Here is a 25,085-nt window from a genome sequence, read left to right as displayed (position 1 = left end):
TATGATAATGCTAGGCTACTCAGAAAGTGGATTTGGCCACAACCAACTTTTTAAACCTCTTCATCGCTCCTCCTCACATCCATGGCTGGTGAAAAAGCAAATTAATACCACTTTTTTGGAAACAATTGACAGTATATACCTTTAAAGTCCCAAAATTATTTTAAAAGGCTTAAGCCCTTGCAAAACAAAGAATGTCACACACCATTCACTTCTACAAGGATCAAGTCATTAGCCACTGTAGTCACGGACCAGCAGTACACCCTGAAAGGAATTAAAGAGGAAGAACAGGATGAGGCACTCTGTGCTTTGGCAAAATAGGTCCTCTAGATAGTTAGATATCTCAGGAAGAATTTTAATGAAACCAAAATCTTGCATCTTCCCTTACATGAAAAAAAAAAAAAAAGGCACTAAAATCATTAACTGAGATACTTGTTCCTCCTGGCTAGCGATAACCTTTTATTGAGATGTGTGCTTGACTGCATGTATTCCCTATCCAAAATCATACACACACACACAGACATACACACACACACTGGCTCCTCCCCCTACTTCTTCAGAGCAGTTCCTCAGAGCTGCTCTGGGCGTAAGTCCTCTATAATACTCAGAATAAAACTCAACTCACAGCTCTTATATTGTAGGGTTGTGTTTTGTTTTGTTTTTTCAGTTCATACACCTTACTGCTACTTCTCAAAAATCTAAAATAAGAAAAACAGCATACAATAAGTTTATCACTGAAGCTTATTGTATAATAAAGTTGGTGAGATTAAATGAAGAATGGTTATAGTGAATTTATTCATCAGAAATCTACCTCATCATTCATAATATGATTATGAAACAAAACAGAAAAATACTCCTTAGGTAAAATAAAGGAGAATACAACATTGTACATATCTATGTTAGAATGACTACATAGAAATTTAATACTTCTAGGTATGGAGGAACGAATATGGAAAATGAAAAGTCTTCTTCATTGGGGTGGGAGGACTGAACTCATTTCTCATGAACAGACTTGGGATCGTTAGAAATATTGTATAGCTTTTTACTTCTACTTGACAAATACTGATATTCCCATTTTGTTCAGTATACCTGTTATCAAGAAGCATTTGCTTTTATTTCAAACACACCAAGTCTGGTAAACATACAAGTTGGAACTAGGGTTGTTTGCGTGTGCCCATTAATGTATCACTACACTTTTTAAGATGCTCTTGATAGAATCTTACCAGATGATCCAGGATTGGAGAATTCAGCATCGCAAAATGATTAAATGGAAGCTAACACGAAACAATAACAATTACCCCAGCGTCTTAGAGCAATAGTGACCACTTTAGCGCTGTAATTGAGCAACATTTCTCCTTGATATTCTAATTTTCAAGTGCTTTGTATTTTCAATGTGATTTGACCTCAATTACTTCGTTACCGAAACTGCTCCCGATGCCTACACTTCTTCAATGCTTCTGAGATCAGGCCAGTGGAGGCACAGAGGGAGATTCGTCCACCATCCCCCTCATCATTTATTAAGCAACCACGTTCCAGGAAGAGGATTCGGAAATACTGAACGACTCTACAATCACTCTCAGGCAGCTAAGGAGCAAACACATCGACCAAGCTCTTACGGGTAATTTCAGTCTCGCAAGGAAGCAGGATGACTGGCTACGGGGGCCGAGAGGGCGGGGCGGTCCGTTCGCTGTGCGAGATACCCGCAGCCAATGAGTGAGGAGATCCGGAGAGAGCGCATCAGTGCCCCGGATGCCTACATTTCCAGCCTTTAAGGTTTCTCTCCGGCAAATATCTTGGCTGCATCTCCGACCCCGGCCCCCTACCCATCGTAGTCCCACCTAAAGGGGCCCCCCCCCCTGCGGCCGGCCGCCGCGCTTCCTCCGCCTCTTCCCATCGCCTGTGCGCCTGCGCGACCGGAAAATTCGCGAAGGTTCGTGAAGCGGAACTGGCCGTTTCCGGAAGCCGGCAGCCGCCCCAGTCTGCAGACGGGTGGTTGCGACAGGGGAGTTGTAAAGGCAGTGTCTGGCGGTTCTGGGCGTTTGACCCTGACCCGGAGCGGTGGGAAGAGAAAATGGCCCTGCTGTGCTACAACCGAGGCTGCGGCCAGCGCTTCGATCCCGAGACCAATTCCGATGGTAAGAAAAGCGCGCCGCCGGCCCTCCCTCCCTTCCACCTCCTCCCGTGGACGCCCTTGGGCCGGAGGGCATCCCGGGTCTCCGCGCAAGCCGGCACCGCTCTGCCCCCCGCCCCGGGCCTCCCCTCCCGCCTGACCGCCCAAGGGCGCGGGACCGCTCTGGGGGCGCCCAGGCAACGACGTCTGAACCCCTCCCGCTGCAGCTTCCGGACCCACGGACCCACGGACCCACGGCCCCTCGGGCGCACGTGTTTGCCTAAGTCGTCCGCTCACTCTCTAATTGGCCTGGAATTTAGAGCATGTTTATCCTCGCCCCCCCCCCCCCCCCACACACAGCGTCTCTTAAAGGAATCAAAAGTTAACCAGCTCTGGGCTCGCTTTGCGGTTGATTTGCTGGGTCCGTGTGTCAGAGGCAGACCGACATTGCCTGGAAGGCCTTATCCTAGCGTTAACCCGGGCGGGTTATCCTAGCGTTTAAGTTCGGCCTCTTTCTATTAGTATAGAAGTGTATTTGTCTGAAAGCCTGCTGTCGATTTATTCATTCGATCCACTCACTTGTTTTAACCTTACTCTTTAAAACGTTCTTGGTTAAGAAAATTATTTTGTATTTTTACGCTGTTAAGTTTTGATACATCCGCCCAAATGGGAGATACATTCCTCATCCTTTACTTTGTAGCCCTGTTTGTTGGGTATTTTTGCAGTGGTCTTTCCATTTAGTACCATGCGGTCTATAGGATACAGTGATTGAATGTCCTCTATGGCACCCAGGTGTAGAGTTAAGGATGTAAGGTGAAAGTTAGTGATTAGACTAGGTGAAGAATAGAACCTGACCAGTGGATTTGAATTTTGATAGGTGAATGGGATAAAGAAGTGAGTTGAATCCTTGAAAGTTGTAAGCATTGTAACACTTTCTCAATTCGACTAGCATTTATTGTATGTTTTCTATATGCCAGACATTGGTCTATCACTTTATTATGTTATTTCATTTAACCTTGACAGCAACTCTGTGAAGTGTGTAGTGTTATACGCATTTAATAGAGAAGCACAGTTCAGCATGGTAGCAACATGGTTCTTCATTGTGTACAAGATTAAAATAGATACTTAAAAAATCTTTTTCACCTCTTGAGATGTCTCAGTGTTTATCTTGGTGCACAGGTGAATTGGGGACATAATTTAAAATGATAAGATCTTTGGTAGGATTCTGAGGAAAAAGATAAGTTTAATCGTTTTTATGATATTAATATGAAGTTCAGGTAGAAAATTGTGAGACTTAAGTGGCTGAAAACATCGAGGAATGAGGGGTTTCAAAGCCCTTAACTGTTGGTAGCCTGCGTAAAAAGTAAATTGCTTTAGTGTCTGTACACATTTTACTTTAATATTGAAGGGAAGACTGATGCTTTGTTGAATGGGACAATATGTTTATTTATAGGGTGTTATGTACCAGCCTAATTTTAAGGGGAGGTACAGCCAATTTTTTGGAAGTCAGCTTTGTGTGTGTGAAATGGTACAGTGCCCAGGAAAGAGATGGGGGAAGCCAGAAAAATCAGAGGAGTAGACAGTCTCAAGCATTGAGCGTCAACCGTATTAAATTCAGCAGAGTTCCATTAAGGTTGCTTAAAGTTTATCCGCTTTAGCAAAATTGGGGTTATATTAGAGACTTAGAATAAATACTCCAAGTAACTGGTTGATGGAAAATGGGGCTAGGGAGTAAGGACAAGAGCTAATAGAAAACTGTGGACTTGATTAGGAGAAAGTTTTATAGGATGGGAGAGGTTTGACCTTGTGTATTGACTAAAATAAGAAGACTCCTTTCTAAGATGATAGGACATTTTCATTTGAAACAAAAGTTAAATGAGTGTTTTAAAGAGACATGGTAACTTGCGTATGTTAAAAACAGCTATTCTGGAAGAAACACCTCTTCACAAACAATATTTTATTCAATCCACACGTGTGAGGAAACTGAAACAGCTGCAAGAGGCAGAGGCAGAATTTGAGCCAGTGTCGGACTCAGTGTTAAAAGCCCTTGGCTCTTAATCGCTACTGTGTTGTAGCTTCTTGCCCATAATATTACTTTGGGCAAAACTGGCAAACCTGATTTAAAAAGAAAAGAAACACTAAAGATGAAAATGTCCATCTGCTTGTTATTTAGCAGTGATTTTCAAATTTTGTTTATACTAGTTGTATGGTTAAGACCTGACTCACTCCTGCTGCCATTCTGCCAGAACTGTCCATTATTATGATCATGCCTCTTACTGTGTCAGACATGTGTTTTATGCCTCTGACTGTATGTAAATTTGATATTTGAAAATATTCTACCTGTTCTCTACTTTGATTCCCCTCTCAACTTCATATTCCTCTGCATATTCATTTTTACTTTGAATCTCCTTTTTCAGCCCTCAGCCCCACTACTACCCTTAATTAATAGCATCTTCCTAAACTGGGCTTACTTTCTGTACCATGAAAATACCTGACACTTTAATTGCTTCATTAGCTAGAATGGTCTCTAGGTAGTAACGAAGGAAAACATACTGACTTAATACAGTGATAGGGAGAAAAGTACCAGAAATTAATCATTTTGCGACACCAGGAATCAGAGGTTGTAGACAATTGAGAGCTAAACAGACGTGAAAGTCTGAGCAAAGTAGCCTTATAAGAAAATTGCACAGGTCTGGAGCTGACCTGCTTTTTCTGAGCTCATGGTGCTATCTAGCTAGGGAATGTGTGTCTATTATCTGTTGTTTTGTTTTTTTAAATGTAATTCTATATATTGCAGACTATAATAAGTCCATTTTCATAAGAGTTAAGTAAAACTTGGTGGTATAATGGGGAAGGGGTAGGGAAATAATAGACTAACAATCATTGACAAGCCTGAAAATAGATTGTAGAATTTAAACTTCTTTTTAATGAGGTTTATATCTAGGAATTGACACCTGTGTAGGAAAATTAAATTAGCAATTAGATATTGTATCAGTTTTTTAAAATTTGAACCTTTTCTTCCAAAATATCTTTTTAGGTAATCCCTTGGGCAACCTTTATGGATCGATGCACATAAGAACATTTAAATTTGATAGTATTTTTGTAAAAACCGAATATGATGGTCAAAATTTAGAACTTGAAGTTCGGGTACTAAAAAATTTTACAACGAAGATTAGAGGAATACAAAATATAATTTGTTATACTTGAACTATTTGTGTTTTTATTTATAGCTTTCTTACGCAAATGAAAATTTTAACCTTTACTATTTTAATACAATGTTATATTAAGCACTGTGTGTCATGCATCAAATTCGAGCATTACTGAATTTTTAAGGAAAAGAAGAGTATTACCTGCATATGGAAAAAGGATTATATGTTAACACTGAAGGAAATGATGATTTTTCTTCATTATAAAGTTTTTTTTTTTCTTTTGTTTTTGACCAGACGCTTGCACATACCACCCAGGCGTTCCAGTCTTTCATGATGCATTAAAGGTAGGAACTTGATACATTTCAGTCTTTTCACATTTGTATAGTAAACTCAGAGGTATAATACTAAATCTTGAATTTCTCATTTTTTTTTTCCTCAGCTTGTGACTCTCTGCTTTCTTAATGACCATTTTGGGGTGCTTTGAGCAAGTGCTCCACTAAAGGCAAAGAGGACAGTAGATGGTGATCTTAAGGGCTTTTCCAGTTATAAAATCGTTACTTTTATCCCAGTTCTCACTTTCAGTGCCCCTCATTTCTTCACTTTGAGGGGAAATGAAAGCAATTGTAGAAGCCATAACACTTCTTAATCTTTCAATATATCAGGCAGGTGCTGTTTAATAAGAGCAGCTCTGAATTTTAGGGAACATTATTATAAATACTAAACAGTGCCACTCTTGGGACAGACATGAAAGTTTAGAGTAATACTGTACAGAAAAGAGATGCCACCTGTTTTCCTTGATGTTCTGTAGATTTAGAGAAATAATAGAATATTGTTTGATCAGGTTTTTTTGTGTTGGGTTTATTGATCTTTTAAAATTGATGATAATGTGGTACATTTTCCCTTGTATATCTCAAAAGAAACTGTTGCAGTGTGGCTGCCATGGTTTTAGGTATTCTTAGGAACATAAACAGTCCTATGTGTTTATATATTATCGATGCCCTTAGAATTTCTAATTTTACCTTTCAGGGAGTAGTTGGACCTTACTGGTTTTTAACTGTTAGCTACATATAAACAATGGTACAAGCAGATAGCAAGTTTATGTTAATATGGTTAGTTCTGAGTGAGAAAAACAGAACAAACGTTCAGTAGGGCAAATTATGATCTGACTCTTCCTTACATCTTTTTAGCCTCTTTACAAGCTTTTATGGGGATGGAAACTGTGGCTCTGTGGGAATACTTATTTTTGCTGGGGGTGAGGGGATTTTATCTTTCCTAAATTGCCATTTATTCTGTGTTTGCTTTTCTTGTTTTACTTTGTTTTCCTGTGATGTTTTCCTCCTGTCTCCTAACCATGGGCATACTTCACTTCTCAGATTTGGCTTCCTGTTTTCTCTCATTCAGCTCATTCATTCTTGTCCTTAATTTATTCTTGTCACCTCTATGCCAGTGACTTATACAACATATTTTCATTTATCTGTGTCATTGGCAAGCACAGACGAGTTCTGAAGTGACCCCTTATTCCAAAAATAGCCTGCCTTTCAAGTTTGCTGCTGCTAGTAATGATATCACTAACTTTCTAGTCATTTAGTCCGTTGCTCCTCTTTTTACTACCCAACTGTTAATTACACTGATTAATTAAAGTTACTGATTTTACTTTGAAGTGTTTTTGTTTCTCTACTCCGATTCTACTCTTTATTATTGTCTCTATAAACATATGAAGACTTAGATTTTCCAAGCCTACTGAATTCCACAGCCCTGTAGATTTCAGGCAAAATACATAAATCAGTATGGTGTCTACTGTTGTCAGTTTTCTATTTAATCAAGTGAGAAGTTAAACATTGCATTAACAGAAAAAAAAAACCATTTTAATATTTAAATTAGAAAAGGCATATTCAGGGAAAAGAGCAGTCCTTAAGAAAAGACAGTTTGCAACCTTATGCTTACATACTTTAATTACCTTTTCACATTTTACTGAGGACTACCATAGATCTCAGATCGGCAGTTGGGAACAATCTATGTCATGTATGTATCCCAATATTCCCAGAATACCTAATTCTTCATATAGAATTGAGACAGTAAAACTTTTTTCATATAGAACAACTTTACTGGTGACAATATTATCTATATTAGTTAAACCTTATATTTAATTTTGTAATAATTAGTACTTTTTGATCTATATTTCAGTTCAGAGTAAAAGAAAATTAAATTTCAGAATAAAGGAAAATATGAATTGTAGAATATTTAACATTTTCCTTTTAAAAAACTTCAAGGGCATATTGTGAAAAAAGTCACTACCAAATTCTTCATGCATACATTGAGAAAAACAGTGAGGCCCAGGTGGATATGTGCAAAGCTGACTCTTAGTCTGAATTTGAGACATCCCAAGCTTTGAGACTGCTGCATTTTTATTTCCTTATTCTTTGTACTACATTGGAATTATAGGTGATAACTTAAAACCATTTATTGTTTAGCTGCTTGATACTTCGTTCAGAAATCTCATACGGCATTACAGTTTCTGTATTTGTATGCTTCTAGCTGAAAAGATCATTTAACCTTGAAAGATCTAACAGTGCTTAAGCTACTACATGAATTAATGTTTTTCTGAAAATAGAATGCTTATTGTTGAGGAACAACTATGCTGAGTTTGTTTAGAAACTGAATTATTATAACTATTATCTCTCGCTTAATGGATTTTTAAAGTAATGCACTTCACTTACTCCCTAGATCCTTTAAAATAGTTTTTAGAAATTATAGATTGCTTTTCTTCTAAAAATCAAGTACTATTCTTGAAAACGAGCAATTTCTGTTTCCATATTTCAAGGTGCTTCCTTTCATGATGGGTCACAGCACAAATCACTTTTAATATTGGTTAATTCACTTTTTAAGTCAAAAACTGATCATTTCACTTGATTAGGTGAATTATTTATAACACTTAAAAACTATAAAACTATGTTGTGTATACAGGTTACTTCGGGATTCAAGGAGATAAATCCAAATAGTGTTTTAGTGGGTTGTGGTTCTCATACAAATAGGGTTTTCATTTTTTTTTCCCTCTTATGTTTCTTAGGGTTGGTCTTGCTGTAAGAGAAGAACAACTGATTTTTCTGATTTTTTAAGCATTGCAGTAAGTATTAATGGGTTTCTTTTCCCCTAGATTATCTCCCAAAAAGTACATATTATGGGGAGCTCCAGAGTTGAGGAGTCTGATTTTGGACATCTATTGACTAGTCCCTGTTAACTCACAGATAGTACCTTTCTTTTACTCACCTCCCTTCTATGGCATTTAAAATAAGGAATTTATCTGTTTTTGAGATTAAAGTTTCAAGATATTAATTAACCACTTGTCAGTTTAGAGTTTTTTGTTTGCTTGTTTGTTTCTTTTTGCGGTACGCAGGCCTCTCACTGTTGTGGCCTCTCCCGTTGCGGAGCGCAGGCTCAGCGGCCACGGCTCACGGGCCCAGCTGCTCCACGCCACGTGTGATCCTCCCGGACCGGGGCACGAACCCACGTCCCGTGCATCGGCAGGCAGACTCCCAACCACTGTGCCACCAGGGAAGCCCTAGGTTTATTTTTGATAGCAAGCTTTTTTTTTTTTTATTTCTAGTGTACTTTGTTCCTTTATATACATCAAAATTACAGCCTAGAATTTTTTCTTACAGCTTATTATTTTTCCTCTAGCTTTTTATTTATTTATTTTTATTGAAGTATAGTTGATTTACAATGTTGTGTTAGTTTCACATGTACAGCAGTGACTCAGTTATATATATACCTATTCTTTTTCAGATTCTTTTCCATTATAGGTTATTACAAGATATTATAGTTCTCTGTGCTATACAGTAGGTTCTTGTTGTTTGATGTTAGTAGTCTTAAAAGACCATCAAAAAGAAGGAACGCAACAATCTAAAGCATTTTCAGTTAGGAACAGTAAATTTTTATCATATCTAAGATACCATAGAGATGCATTGTTATTTTGTGTACCCTTAAGAAAGAAATCTAAAGTTGTTAATTAAATGATGTACGATTTACCTTATGATTTCAGGGATGTTAAAATGTATGTATAACTCAATGGAATATAGAAAAGGTAGCTAGCATTTATTGAATGTTTACCACCTGCCAGATATGGGAAGTATTCTATTGTTTTATTTAATCCTCTCAAAAAAGATCTGAATGCCATTGCCTCCATTTTACTGATGAGGAAACTGACTTTAGAAAGCCATAATTCAAAAAGACACATGTACCCCAGTGTTCCTTGCAGCACTATGTACAATAGCCAGGACATGGAAGCAACCTAAATGTCCATCAACAGAGGAATGGATAAAGAAGATGTGGTACATATATACAATGGAATATTACTCAGCCATAAAAAGGAACAAAATTGGGTCATTTGTAGAGACATGGATAGACTTAGAGACTGTCATACTGAGTGAAGTAAGAAAAACAAATATCATATATTAATGCATATATGTGGAATCTCAAAAAATTGGTATAGATGATTTTATTTACAAAGCAGAAATAGACACACAAACATAGAGAACAAACGAATGGTTACCAAGGGGGAAAGAGGGGGGATGGGATGAATTGGGAGATTGGGATTGACATATATACACTATTGATACTATGTATAAAATAGATAACTAATGAGAACCTGTATATCACAGGGAACTCTATTCAGTGCTCTGTGGTGACCTAAATGAGAAGGAAATTCAAAAAAGAGGGATTATATGTCTATGTATAGCTGACTTACTTTGCTGTACAGTGTAAACTAATACAGTATTGTAAAGCAACTATACTCCAATTAAAAAATAAGTAATTAAAAATAATTTTAAAAATAATAAAGTCATAAAGTTTTTGGAGCCATGTATGTCTCTCTCTATATATGAACTCTTTTGGAATTTGAGATCTGTTGAAATCAACTACCCTTGTTGTTAATAGAAGTAAAACATTTAAACTTAATTTCTCTGTAAAATGTTTATGCCTTATTCTTTGTGATTTAGAAAGAAATAAAGTTTTAACTGGTGGTTTCAAAAAAAAAAAGATTAACTAACTTGCTCGAGGTTATATAGGTAGGTAGTAGGAGAACTGAGACTCAAATTGGGGCCCTTTTATATAAATAACTTTTAGAATTCTCTGTGTGAGATCTCCAGAATTTGTTTTCTGTAAACAAGTTTATGCTGCACCTTTATAGAATAAGTATAGTAGATATTTATTAAGTGTAATTTAAAGGCCTGGGTTTTTTTGTTGTTGTTGTTGTTTTTTGGCGGTATGCGGGCCTCTCACTGGCTGTAGCCTCTTCCGTTGCGGAGCACAGGCTCCGGACGCGCAGGCCCAGTAGCCATGGCTCACGGACCCAGCTGCTCCGCGGCATGTGGGATCTTCCCAGACCGGGGCACGAACCCATGTCCCCTGCATCGGCAGGCGGACTCTCAACCACTGCGCCACCAGGGAAGCCCTAAAGGCCTGTTTTTAATGCATTATTCGCATGTAAGAACTCATTTACAAATATATTAAGTTTAGAGTTCTATTTTTAGTTTCTTAAAATAAGTCAGTGTGTTAAAAGTGGAGAAAACATGCCCTTGAATTTATTAATAAAGAATTGAACAATAGTATTTCTGTCATGGCATGTGAAGTAGATGATAGGCTAACTCTCAGTGAATGAATACCTCTCACCAACAGGGCTGTACGAAAGGAAGGCATAATAGTGAGAAGCCACCCGAGCCAGTCAAACCTGAAGTCAAGACTACTGAGAAGAAAGAACTATCTGAATTGAAACCCAAATTTCAGGAGCATATCATTCAAGCCCCTAAACCAATAGAAGCAATAAAAAGGCCAAGGTATACTTTATACAGTTGTATACTTTTGTCGCACTTGAATAATAGCATTTGTTCCTGGTATTTCCTCTTCTGATTTTGCGTAATATCATTTGCAGCTACTGTGTAGTTCACCCACTTTTGAACCATTTGGTTTTCTCTTAGATAATGCCTTTCATTTCTATTCCCTTGAGGGCATATACACAGTAGAACTGCAGTACAGATTTGTTCACTGTGTACTCAGTTATGCTAAGGGCGGGGGAGCCACACATCTTTCTTGTGCCTTGGTGTGTATCTTTTTCACGGTGGCATAGTGGAGTTCTGTAAAAGAATCGGCCTTGTCAGGGAATCAGTTTGAGTTGAAAAAGAACTTAGAGGCTTTCCTTTCCAATCTACCACTGTTTCTTAAATAATTTCTAGAACATTCTTGATAGAAAAATATTTAATTTCCTTTCAAATAATTCTATTGAAGAAGAACTTACTTCTATTTTAAAGCAATTCATTTTAATGTTACTAACTCAGTATTTAACTTTTCCTTGTATTGAGTCAAATTCTGTTTCTTTCATTTGTCCATATTTTGCCACTTAGAACAAGCCTAGTCACTCATCTTTTAACAGTTTGCCTAAAAACTGTTAGTCTCATTACTGATCAATTTTTAATGTATTCAATTTACATGGCATATTTGTTAAAGTACTTTTAAAATAGCTTTTGGTCATTTTGCAGTAGAATTACACAGGTACTTCATACTCACCTCCTGATCCACTAGAGACTATTTTACAATCCCACACATGCATGTTGGGTACACCAGGTCGTCTTCATATTGCACTTGAGTATTGAATTGTTTTAGAACCAAAATACAGGACTTAAAAAAACAGATGGTTTTTGGCCTCGAACATGGCCTTTGTTGATATTTTTATTCACACTGTGGACTCATGATTTTCCCAGCTTCTGCTTTATTGATCTTATGTAAATAAATTTATAGCATCTTGAATTATACCCGACCAAGATAAGAACCCAAAGAGACTTTCTCATGTTTATTTTGTCTTTTAAACCAAACTACTTAGGATGATTTTATTCTATATCCAGCTTACTCATACCATGAGAAATTTTATCAAATGCCTTACAGGCTGATTTGCCAATGGGAAAAAAAATGTCAGAAAAAGCCAAGAATTTTGGCATGGCTCATTATTAAATATTATAGTGGAGTCTACTATAATTGACAGGATGAGTTAATTTTTTTTAAAATTATGGGCTACTAATTTCACTTAAGAGAAAGTGAGAGAAATTAAATATTTTATCGTAAATTCATTAGATAGTATTGTAGAGACAGAGGATATAGGTTTTTGTGTACTTTGTTAGTGCCTCCTATATCAGTAGGTTTTTCATTAAGGATGTAGAATGAATAACCTAGGATTTTCAGTTTTATTGTTACATTTATTAATATTCTTAATACATATTGAGTGCCTTAACCAGATTGTACATATAACACTAAACCATTGTGAAATGTTAGGGGACATTGTTGTTACTGTTTTTTTAACCCTACTAAAACTGCCTTGTGACATAACCGTATCTGAATTTATAGATGCATATACTAGTGTCCACATAAAGTGAACTATCTCTACCAGTAGGGATATGGATTCACTTAGTACCTGTTTATTGCCTATTACATGCTCAGTGTTTTGCTTAGGCATGGAATGTAAAGGTACTTCGCAGTCCCTTCCTTGGAGTTGCTCATCTTAACAAATTTGTATTCTTACTCTTTACTTCCTTCCCATTAGCCCTACTGATTAATAATTTAATGTGTTGACAATAGCATGATTATTTGATATTTAATATCAGAACTTTTTCTGCTAAGACTTAGAAATGTAGCTGTATTAATAGCAGTTATTGTGTAAAATACTTTTTAAAGAGAAAACCTTGATTGACAAGGCATTTGGCGTATCGTAAGTAGAGCCTTAAGTATATTTTTAGTACAAAGAAATATTTTGGTACATCAGTAATGGTAATAAAGTTTCCAAATTCTCCAGCCCGGATGAACCAATGACAAATTTGGAATTAAAAATATCTGCCTCCCTAAAACAAGCACTTGATAAACTTAAACTATCATCGGGGAATGAAGAAAATAAGAAAGGTAAGATTTTGTTTTGTATTTTGTAATTTTTTCTGTTCAATTAACCAATTATCTAAAAGAGATAGGAGCAGTGTAGTTTACTGTATGTAAATGCGAAAAAGTAGTACATTGTAGCATATTTGTAGAGACGTGGATGGACCTAGAGACTGTCATACAGAGTGAAGTAAGTCAGAAAGAGAAAAACAAATATCGTATATTAACGCGTATATTTGGAATCTAGAAAAATGGTGCAGATGAACCTATTTGCAGAGTGGGAATAGAGATGCAGACATAGGGAATGGACGTGTAGACTCAGACGGAGATGGGGGATGAATTGGGAGATTGAGATTGACATATGTCCACTGCCATGTGTAAAACAGATAGCTAGTGGGAACCTGCTGTATAGCGTAGGGAGCTCAGCTTGGTGCTCTGTGATGACCTAGATAGATAGGATTGAGGGGGGTGGGAGGGAGGTCCAAGAGGGAGGGGATATATGTATACATACAGCTGGTTCTCTTCATTGTACAACGGAAACTAACACAATATTGTAAAGCAATTATACCCCAATTAAAAAAAAAAAAGGAGTACGTTGTAGTAAAGAACTTATTTTTGATTTTTGTTTACTGAATGCTGGTAAAACCACAAAATGAATATGTGGATTATTCCATTTTGTCTTTAATAAAAATGAGAACCTGTTAATTAAAAATTTTTTCTTCTATTACTCATTACTTTTCAACAGTGAGTTAAAATTTTTTGATAGTTGTAAATGTTTCATTGTGCGTGATATAAAATATATTCAGTATTCTCTGACCTACACCTGGTATCTGGGGAAAAAACCCTTTCATGATTTCTCTTTTACGTAAGGTTAAGTTATTGGATATAGTCTTGCATTGTAGAATAGAAATGTGTCATGTCATATATCAGTTTGGGGATATAGGCAAGACTTACTCACGGTAGTTGGTTTCTTATTAGCTTTTAAGTGTATTACATGAAAGGTCACACAGAAAACTTAGTTATCCAAAATCATTTTAAAAATCAGGTTTTTTTGTATTTAGATTATTTTATTAAATACTTGTGTTATGGAATAGTTTACTTTTTAAGAATAGCACTACAGTCAATTTCTATTTTAATGTTTCTATTTTGGTTTTTTTCTTTGTTGTAGAAGAAGACAGTGATGAAATTAAGATTGGAACCTCATGTAAAAATGGAGGGTGTTCAAAGGTATATACTGTAAAATTTGTTTGTGTCATGGAAGTAAATTTTTACTTTTGAGAAAAGAGAGTAATTGACTTAATTAGACAAACATTTGGGTGTCTTTTATGTGTTGGGCACTATTCCATGGAGCAGGGCTATTAACATGGATAAGAGACTGTCTGTAAGGAGCACCGTGTCTAATAGATCATGGGAATAAATAGTTCTAATTCAGTCAGCATTTACTGAACACTTATTATGTGCCAGACATTGTTTTAGGGGCTGGGAATATAGTATTAAATAAAGCAAAATGTCTGTTCTTATGGAGCTGATATTCTAATTTTGGGGGAAGGATAACAAGTTTTTAAATGCTGTGAATTTAGGTAGACTTGAAGAAAATTAAGCAGACAAGGAGATAGAGTAAAAGTATTTAAGTGCACTAGTCAGGGAAGTCCTTTCTGATATGGTGACACTAAATCAGAATTCTGAAGAATGTAGCAGATGAGTTATGTAAACCGTGGAGTAGATGTGGGAGTAGTATGTGTAGAGGCATTAGAACTTGGCTACTCGAGAAATCATGAGAAAGGTCAGTGGGGGCTTGATAAGCGTGCGGAAGTAGAGAGTATGAGAGGCAGGCAAGATTATGCAGGTCCGTCCTTATAAGCTACAGTGAGGGGTTTGGGCTTTATTCTAAGTGTAATAGGAAGCCATTGTCTGTTTAAGGAGGGGCTTTGAAAAAGATGTCTTTGGCTGATAAGTGGCAAATTTAATGGGGCAGGAGTGGAATCGGGAAGGAAAACCAGCTAGGGTGCTACTCTGGAGACCAGGCATTAGGATATGTTTTTGAGAAGTGGTTAAATGTAGGATGTATTCAGACATCTCAGTGAGGCTTCTTTCTGCCTACTCAATATAATATTACACACCCTCCAACATTCCATACTCTCCTTTTTTCTCCACAGCACTTACCACCTTATTACACACTACTTGTTTTACATATTTATTTTGCTTATGCTCTATCCCATCTAACTTTCCCTTCCCTTCCCCTTTTGAACTAAGGTTTAAAAGGAAAGAATGTTATTTGTTTTCTCTTTGCTGTGTCTTGAGTGCTTAGAACAATGCCTGGCACATGACAAACACGTGTGGAATGGATGATATTTGGAAGTATTAGCAGGACTTGCTAATAAACTGGAAGTGAAGCATCTAGGTCAGCGGTTCCCAACCTTTTTGGCACCCGGGACTGGTTTCGTGGAAGACAGTTTTTCCACGGACCGGAGTGGAGGCAGGGGGGATGGTTCAAGCAGTAACATGAGCGATGGGGAGCGGCACATGAAGCTCCGCTCACTTCCTGCTGTGCGGCCCGGTTCCTAACAGGCCACAGGCTGCTACCAGTCCGAGTCCTGGGGATTGGGGACCCCTGATCTAGGTGATTTGTGCACCATTAACTGAGAAGGAGAAAATGGAGTTAGGGTTGGGGGCAGGTTTGCAATCTTCCTTCATGTTAAATTTGACGTCACCTTGCTCATTTAGAGATGGAAATATGAATGCATTCACATGTGTATAAGGTAGAAGTAGTAGATAAAAGAGAATGATTAATTCTTGGGGTGAGGGAGATATCGTGCAAGTGGTAGGGTAATGGAGGAAGATCAGAGCAAAGGTATCCTAGATGAACTTTGAGAAGTGAATGGCAGTTCTATAAATGGACAAAAAGGGAAAGGATATCCCAAGCAGAGGTGATAGCAGTAATATACAGAAAACAAAAAATAGTCAATAACAATGGTACAAAATTTGCTGATGTAAAGTTGAGATTAAAAGAGATAAGTAGGGTCTAGATCCTGAAAGGCTTTTATACTGCTCAAAACCTTACTTTAGGTCATGCTGGCCATTGAAGAAATTTTTTTTTAAGTTTTTTCATTGAAATATAACATTAAATATATATAAATATGTTAATTCTATATAAGCATAAGGGATTTTCACAAAGCAGAGCCTTCCTTATGCTTCCTCTCATTCATTATTTCCTCTCCCAAAGGTAACCACTTTTTTCTATCAACATAGATTAGTTTTGCCTACTTCTGAACTTACTGTAAATAGAATCATGGAACAGGTACTCGTGTCTGTCCTCCTTTGCTTAATAAAATATTGGTTATCTTGGTTTCATGTAGCTGTAATTTGTTCATTTTCATTGCTTTAAAACATGCCACTGTTTGAATGTACCAATCAATTTATCCTTTCTACTGTCCTATAAAGTTTTTTGATTAATGTTACTGTGAACATTTTTGTGCATGACTTTTAGGATACATGTACACATTTCTTTTAAGTATATGACTAGAAATGGTGTTGCTGATTCAGAGTGTGTGTATGTGTGTGTGTGTGTGTGTGTGTGTGTGTGTGTATGTATGTTTAGCTTTAACATACTCGCACATAGTTTTACAAAGTGGTTGTATTTACGCTCTTACCAGCAATATATTAGGCTGGTTCCTTTTGTTCTACACCTTGGTAACACTTTGTAATATCAGTCTTTTATATTTTAGCCATTCTGGTGGATGTGGAATGTTCCCATGGTGGTTTTTTTGTTTTTTGTTTTTGCGGTACGCGGGCCTCTCACTGTTGCGGCCTCTTCCGTTGCGGAGCACAGGCTCTGGACGCGCAGGCCCAGCGGCCATGGCTCATGGACCCAGCCGCTCCGCGGCATGTGGGATCTTCCCAGACCGGGGCACGAACCCGTGTCCCCTGCATTGGCAGGCGGACTCTCAACCACTGCGCCACCAGGGAAGCCACCCACTGTGGTTTTAGTTTGCACTTTCCTGATAATGATGTTGACTGCCTTTTTGTATGTTTATGGCCATTTGGATATCCTGTTTTGTGACATGTCCAAAATCTTTTTTATCTGTTTTTCTATTAAATTGACATTTTCTTAATGATTTTAGGAATTCTTTATATGTTTTAGCTACAAGTCCTTTGTCCGAGAGGCTATATACCTTTTCACTGTCTTAATGGCTTTAATGGCTTTTGATAAACAGAGTCTCTTCAATTTTAATGAAATTCAACTTGTTCATCTTTTCCTTTATGATTAGGGCTTTCTGTATCCTATTTAAGATATCTGTTTATTTTAGGGCCATGAGTATTTTCTCATATATAGAGGCACATTTAAATGTGCAAACGACCTGGAACTGATTATTTTATATGGTGTGAGGTAGATTTAATTAAAGGACTTTAAACAAGAGAGTGATACGTGTTTTAATTAGGTAGTAGAGTCCAGAAATTGAAGGCAGAGAAATTAATTAGAATCTTTTAGCATAGTTTCATTGCCTAAAATCTGCTAGTGATCATGAGGAAGTTTAGCAAATTAAACTGATAGATATTTTTAAGTCAGATTGACAGGATTTTGTGATAGACTACATGTGGGTAGAGGGTAAAGAGAAACTGAAGAGAACTTACAGAATTTTTGCTTTGAGAGACTGAGTGGATATGGTGCCATCAAATAAGATGGGAAGAAGAGTAGGAGGTTTGGGGGGCAGTAGTGGTGTAAGTTCAGAATCTAACATACTGAGTTTTGTGTGCCTATGGAATATCTTCAGGAGGTACACACACCCCGTAATTTGAATTTACAAAAAGTAAATGTACAGAATTCTATTTTCTCTAACTGTAGGGTGGTTGCTGTAAATACCAAAATAGACAGAAAATATACTATTGGCTGCATCTATGTTTTATTAACATAACTTTTTGTGAATTCATCTGTAGAGCCTTCATCTACAGCAGCAATGGGGCCCGGATCTTCCAGACAAACCCTGGATATATATATAGGTCTGCAGCTCATTTTACGCTTCGTAGGAAAAAGAAATCATCATCTGGGACTTCCAGAATTGCTTATTAGATTTTCCATTTTAATTCATAATGTTCACACAGAGTTTACTATGCACATAAATCATCCTATAACTGTATTTCTGATGAGAGTACTAATCTCTTGGTTTCAATATTGTTCTGTAAATTTATAGAACATACCTGAATGTGTTTGGGTGTGTCCTCATATGCAAAAGTCTGAAAGTATCTGAATACATCCTTTTGCCTACTTTTATATTTGCCTTTTTCACAGGGAACTGAAACTTAAGCATATCCAAAAAGGAATCATTTTTCATTCCTTATTGGAATGGCCTGAGGTGAATTTATGAATGTTCTAGGTAATTGTTATCTCTTGGGCATTTTCATAGTTCATAGAGGTCACCAGTACTTGCAAATACATGTGAAATGTAACACTGAGATGTGAAACTAATTTTTTGTCTCTTTTTCTCTTTTAGACATATCAGGGTCCACAGAGTCTAGAAGAAGTCTGTGTATATCATTCTGGAGTACCTATTTTCCATGAAGGGTAACTTATACCAGGCTAATTAAAACTTTATGGTAGATGTTAGAAATGTTAATATGCCTTCAAACATTAAATGCCATGCAGCAATATTAGGTATTTTACTTACATTGTCATATAATTTTTACAATAACCTAGAAATGTGGGTTTTGTCTTCTTTTTACACATGGGAAAACTGAAACAAAATTATAGTGAAGTGGCCGTTGTGATTCAAACCTCATGTTTTTTCTGTATTCCCTTCTATTACAGTGTGATACTTTCTGTTTGAGCTGAACAGGTGTTTTTTGGTTTTTTTTTTTTTTCTTTGAAGTACTGTGCTGTGCATTGTAGGACATTTGGAATTTTGGGCCCTGGGACACTAAGACATCAACACTGTGGCATCTGAGAAAACCCATACTTTCCCACAGCTCTCAGTTGAGAGCCTCTCAGTATATTATGCTGTAGTTTATAGAAACACAGTACTGTATTAAAATCTTCCACTCTGTTTCCATATTCTTCAGGACTCAAACCCAAAGTTTTACTGTAATTTTTGTCTTCCAGTGTTAGATTTTTCTCAAGTAAATAATAGTGGATTTCACCTACTTTGGGCTTGACCATCATAGGTTGTGTAAACAGTTATTTTTAGGTTGTTTGCACGTTCTCACTTTGCTGGTTTATTAAAATACGAACGTATTCTATCTTTGGTCGTACCACTTCATGGTAGCTTCATGAGGAAACTGGAGTGTAAACTATCAGTGAAAAGCTGATTTTGGATTTTGTGATGGTTTTAAGCATCTTCACTCAGGAACTCCAAAACTGCTATACTAAATGGCATTCTGGTTTTAACTTTAGTCTTCTGGTAGTTTTTTAAGGTTTTTTGGGGGGGGAAGGGCGGGGGGTGTTGTTTTGTTTTGTTGTTTTTTGTTTTTAACTTTTGTGTAGTTGCTTTATAATATTGTGCCAGTTTCTACTGTACAGCAAAGTGAATCAGCCGTACGTATACATATATCCTCTCTTTTTTGGATTTCCTTCCTGTTTAGGTCACCACAGAGCATTGAGTAGAGTTCCCTGTGCTATACAGTAGGTTCTCATAGTCTTCTGGCAGATTTAAATTGTTTAGTAATTTAGACACTTGTAAGATACTAAAGTTACACACTTATTTTTTTTGGTTAAGTCACTTATCACTTAACACTTCTGAACTTGATTGTGAGATTTTATTGCTGAAGTTTTTCTATAATAATTTACAGGATGAAATATTGGAGCTGTTGTAGAAGAAAAACTTCTGATTTTAATACATTCTTAGCCCAAGAGGGCTGTACAACAGGGAAACACACGTGGACTAAAAAGGATGCTGTAAGTAGCATTTTAAAAATAGCTTATTGGAGTGTATTTATCTGAGTCATTTTGAAGAGATTTGAGATCATTCTGTCTTTAGATTTAAAAAAACAAGTTTTTCTCTCCGTCACACAGTAAAGTTTGATGAGCCTAAAAACTGAAGTTAATCTGAGTCAAGCTCTCTCAAAGCACTGCTCTTTGATCAAAATAGCCATTATGTATGTTGATGCAAATATGTAGGTTTTTGTGAAATAGTTAAGCTAGCCTAAACTGAAGCATGTTTTTCTGTAATTCCATACCTTGTTCCCAGTTTTTGTTTTTTAAAAATCACTTTTCTGGTCATTTGATGTTATTAATCATTTAGACTTCTGATTCTCTTTTGGCCACTTAACATCATTCAACCATATACAGATGTACAAATACTCTTAGTGGCCGAAGAGAAGGATTGCACACTTGTTTTATTGGGATTGTTTTGAAAGCCTCTGCTTGCTACCAGGAAATTTATCAAAAGAGAAGAGAAAGCATCAGTACCTACTTCCCTAACAGTATTTTAAAAAGACTTGTGTCTGTGTAAATAATCCCCCAAAATCCCATTAAATTGTAAGAAGGCAAGCAATTATTTGCTAAATAAACGTTTGTTGGCTATTATTAATGTATCTTAAATTAGTTTTATGTGCTGTATTGGCACTAATAACCTCAAGACAATGAACCTTTTCAGTATGTGTGTCTTTATGTTCAAATTACTTTAGGAATTCATTTAGCCTACATTTGCATATTTTATAGTTTCTGCTTTTTAATAACACATGGGTTTAGGTATTATAAATGTATCCATTAAGTTATAATAATTTATCTGCCACAAAACTTCTAGGAATGTTTTATTAGTAAAAAGTGAAATCTCCCTGTATTTTCTCCAAGGTTCAAAAGTTTGAAAGTTTTGGTTTGAAAAAATAAAATGTTTTATGCACAAAAGTTTTCATAGTATGATCCTTGATGAAACACATTTTTTGTTATTTTTTAATGCATGTAGTTATCGAGTATTGAGTGTCTAAGCCAGGTGGCTAAGGGCAAAAAAATGTAAGTCATATAAGTAACTTAAATTCAGTTAGTGTAATTGTACGAATATATAAATACTACTTTTTAAAACAGTAGTGTCTCGCAGTTTCCTGCATTAAATTACCCTCAGTTATAGAACAAATCATAATTTGTCTTTCAGATAGTTATTGTTATAGCAGTGTATCACTCATAGGTAATAATATTTTCATAATAGTAATCAAAAGATTACTTCCACAAATTCTCACCCTTTTTTGCATGTTATTATGAGAGGAAAGTATTCAATAACAACAACAGATAGTTATAACTAATCAATTATTTTTCCCAAATTTCAGTTTGTAGAAAATAAATGGAAAGTTCTTATGCATGACGTTAAGATGTTGTCTGGTTTATCCTGCTAAGCAAATGTGTTTTTCACTTCAGTCTTCAAAAGTGTGTTCTCAAATCATAAAACTATAAGATTGTTTGTATTTTATTTTATTGGTTTAACTTCTTGATGGGAGCTTTAGAAGTTGTTTGTGCTTAAAAGCATTAAGGGCTCAGTTTTGTGTGGTATTTTTGTTCTCAATTTAGATGGGTCAAATTACTCTTTTTAAGAGGTTAATTATGTGGCACTTTGTAAATTCATAAAGTTTCTCTTACATTACAGGGGAAAAAGGTTGTTCCATGTAGACATGACTGGCATCAGACTGGGGGTGAAGTCACCATTTCAGTATATGCTAAAAATTCACTTCCGGAACTTAGTCAAGTAGTAGCAAATAGTACATTGGTAAGTACGCTAAATATCTTTCTTTTTTTGTTTTGTTTTGTTTTGTTTTTTTTTGCGGTACACGGGCCTCTCACTGCTGTGGCCTCTCCCGCTGCGGAGCACAGGCTCCGGACGCGCAGGCTCAGTGGCCATGGCTCATGGGCCCAGCTGCTCCGCAGCATGTGGGATCTTCCCGGACCGGGGCACGAACCCGTGTCCCCTGCGTTGGCAGGCGGACTCTCAACCACTGCGCCACCAGGGAAGCCCCACTAAATATCTTTGAGTAAAAATTATACATTATTATTAATGTTAATGTGTTATAAAATATTGATCTTGTTTGAGCTGTTTTTAAGATCTTTTAATTTTCCCCATTTGAAAATTAGTTTGAAATTACTTTCACAGAAACTACTTTAAGTGAAGGTTTCTGCATAGTAGTTATTTCTGAAGCATGGAGATACTGTAGTAGCTTAGAATATCAAATAATAATGGAACTTAATTCTCAATATGAAACTCCAAGTTAATTTTTCTTGGTTTTTTCAAATTAAAAAAGTATAGTATTGGTAATTAATGGTTTTTTCAAATAAAAAAAGTACAGTATTGGTTTTTTAATGGTTTAAAAATGGTTAATGGTTTTTCCAAATTAAAAAAAGTACAATATTGGTAATTCCTTAAAATAGCTTAAATGATTTTTTATCAGTATCTTCTTATTTTTATAATCAGTGTTTTATATCATAAGTCTTTACTTTGGTTTTGATCAGTTAATCAACTTTTTCTTTTTCAGTTAAATGTGCACATTGTATTTGAAGGAGAGAAGGAATTTCATCAAAATGTGAAATTATGGGGTGTAAGTATTATGAATCCAGCAGAATTTTTTCTTAATACTTAAAATACCATTGTATAATAAAAGACAGTACTTTAGTAAGCATTCATGCAAAGTGTATATATAACTTACCATTATTTCTTACCAAAAAGTTTAAACTAGGGATAGAAATGGCCTTAGAAGCTTGGAATTTTGACTCTTAGCAATAGGCATAGGCATAGACATGAAATCTTGTTTATCGTTTCAACCTACTTGCCTCTAAAACTAATAAAAGCACCCAGGTGTACTGTAATTCTCTTTGATATGTTGCAGGTGATTGATGTAAAGCGAAGTTATGTAACTATGACTGCAACGAAGATTGAAATTACCATGAGAAAAGCTGAACCTATGCAATGGGCAAGCCTTGAACTGCCTGCAGCCAAAAACCAGGAAAAACAAAAAGAAGATACAACAGAATGAGTTGAGAAGGAAAAGAAAGTTATTGACTATTTCAGAATCCTTAATATGTGGTGAAGTGGTGGCTTGCTGCTGTACTCTTGTTTTCTTGTTGTTGTTGTTGTTGTTGATAATGAATCTGGCATTTCAGGGTCTACAGTAGGTCCAAGCCAAAGTCAGTTTATCTTTTTGTGCCTCCCATATTCCTTTTGAGTTACCTAAGACTGATTATTCATTTCTCCTCACTAATAGAACTGTAGTTGTGTCTTATACTTGAAGCAGCTAGAAAATAGCTCACAACAGTTACAGCATTTCGTAGTATATTATGTTAATCAGAGAAATGTAAAGAAGCATTTGTTTTTACATTTCTTTCTTTTATCCTGTAATTAGTAAAGCAAGATGGAATGTCAAATTTTTAATTAGTTTATTCATGAGTTTGTGTTCCTATGATACTTGAAAATCTTTAAGAAAGAGATGAAGCTCTGCATTGCTTTTTCCACTCATCAATTATGTTTTGTGGGGGGATTAACTTGAGGTAGTGTAGTAAGTAGTAACGGGGAATATATGTATTGATTAACAAATTTCAATTCATTTACAACTAATTGGATTAAAAATTGCATCAGTACCTATATAACTGGCTAAGCAGTATGATTTAAGAGTATAGGAAACATTATAAATAAGAGTATAAAGGTATCAATTTGGTTAAAATTAACCATTTTATGAGACTAAGCAATAATGTTAAACATCTTTTTCCTGACTATTTATAAGGTCTTTGTATGGTGTTATGACTGAATTGTACCTAATTTATAGCCTACACCCTCTTAGAATCTTTTATTAGTTACAAAGATCTGGCCTCCCTGATGGAAAAGTGTTTGTAAAGTTGTTGACTAAAAGGCTTATGGAAATACATCAGGATATCAGAAAAGTAAATATTTAAGCTTTGCTTTATGACAGTTATTACATGTTAAATAAACAAAATAGCTTATTCTTTTGGAGGTTTTTTTTTTTAAGGCTTTCATGAACAGCTTGACAATTCTAGGTGATACAATATGATTATATATTGTATTTGATTAAATATAGGTATCACAGAATTAGACTGTTTATGCTAATTGAAGTCATTAAAGGATAGTTACTTTTTGAGGCAGTGCAGAGCTCACAAAGAAAACTGATATTAAGACGTGTTATGAAAGCCGAAACTCTGGCAGAACTTAATACGTTTGGGTGTGAATTATGTTTATATAGATTAAAATGATTATTTTCTTAAGCTCCTTGAGTGTTTTTCTTTTCTTGGTATTAATGGACTTCTTATACAGAAAAGTTTGCATAAGTGCAATTTTAGTTAGTAGCATATCTCAGTCTACTACCCTTAACAGGTAATTATTAGATGTAGTTATATAATTCTTAAACGGTTTAGCTGCGTTATGTATAAAGACAGAAAAATTGGCTGCCAGCTTTTCATGACACTAAAATACCATGGCAAGAAATTCTTGCAGTGAAGATTGGACTCAAATAGAGTATATGTTTCTAGTACTTGGGGTTGTATTTAAATTTTTTAAAGTTATCTTTCATAATTTTGGAACGTGTGTTCATTTGGAGACATGAAACCTTGTATATTGTTAGGGGAAAGGATTGATAATTGATAATTGATTCGATTTGAGGTAATGATTAGTAGACCCTTTTTTTGTGTGTGGGGGGGTACGCGGGCCTCTCACTGCTGTGGCCTCTCCCGTTGCAGAGCACAGGCTCCGGACGCGCAGGCTCAGTGACCATGGCTCATGGGCCTAGCCGCTCCGTGGCATGTGGGATCTTCCCGGACGGGCGCACGGACCCGTGTCCCTTGCATCGGCAGGTGGACTCTCAACCACTGTGCCACCAGGGAAGCCCTAGGTAGACCCGTTTTCGATGATTCCTTCTTGAGGTTTTTTCCCCTGAGCAGTATCTTTATATGTTATGTGCCCGTGAACTATTTAAAGCAAGCGTATTATTCACCTAAGAGT

At 36.2% G+C, this 25,085-nt stretch overlaps 1 protein-coding gene across 1 annotated transcript; it reads left to right on the top strand.

Annotated features, from left to right (window-relative positions):
* The first annotated feature begins 1,528 nt into the window (after nucleotides 1-1,528).
* On the top strand, nucleotides 1,529-24,352 carry CHORDC1 (cysteine and histidine rich domain containing 1). Its single transcript, XM_079929091.1, has 11 exons — nucleotides 1,529-2,132; nucleotides 5,551-5,600; nucleotides 8,324-8,380; nucleotides 10,930-11,087; nucleotides 13,091-13,194; nucleotides 14,336-14,394; nucleotides 18,657-18,727; nucleotides 19,948-20,053; nucleotides 21,735-21,854; nucleotides 22,615-22,677; nucleotides 22,966-24,352. The coding sequence occupies exons 1-11, from the start codon at nucleotides 2,069-2,071 to the stop codon at nucleotides 23,110-23,112; spliced, it is 999 nt and encodes a 332-aa protein (XP_079785217.1). The 5' UTR covers nucleotides 1,529-2,068; the 3' UTR covers nucleotides 23,113-24,352.
* Nucleotides 24,353-25,085: the final 733 nt, after the last annotated feature.

The sequence above is a fragment of the Stenella coeruleoalba genome (genome assembly GCF_951394435.1).
Source record: "Stenella coeruleoalba genome assembly, chromosome: 8".
In the NCBI taxonomy this organism is placed as follows: domain Eukaryota; kingdom Metazoa; phylum Chordata; class Mammalia; order Artiodactyla; family Delphinidae; genus Stenella; species Stenella coeruleoalba.
The sequence above is the reverse complement of the archived record's forward strand: the minus strand, read 5'-3'. Positions and strand labels throughout refer to the sequence as shown.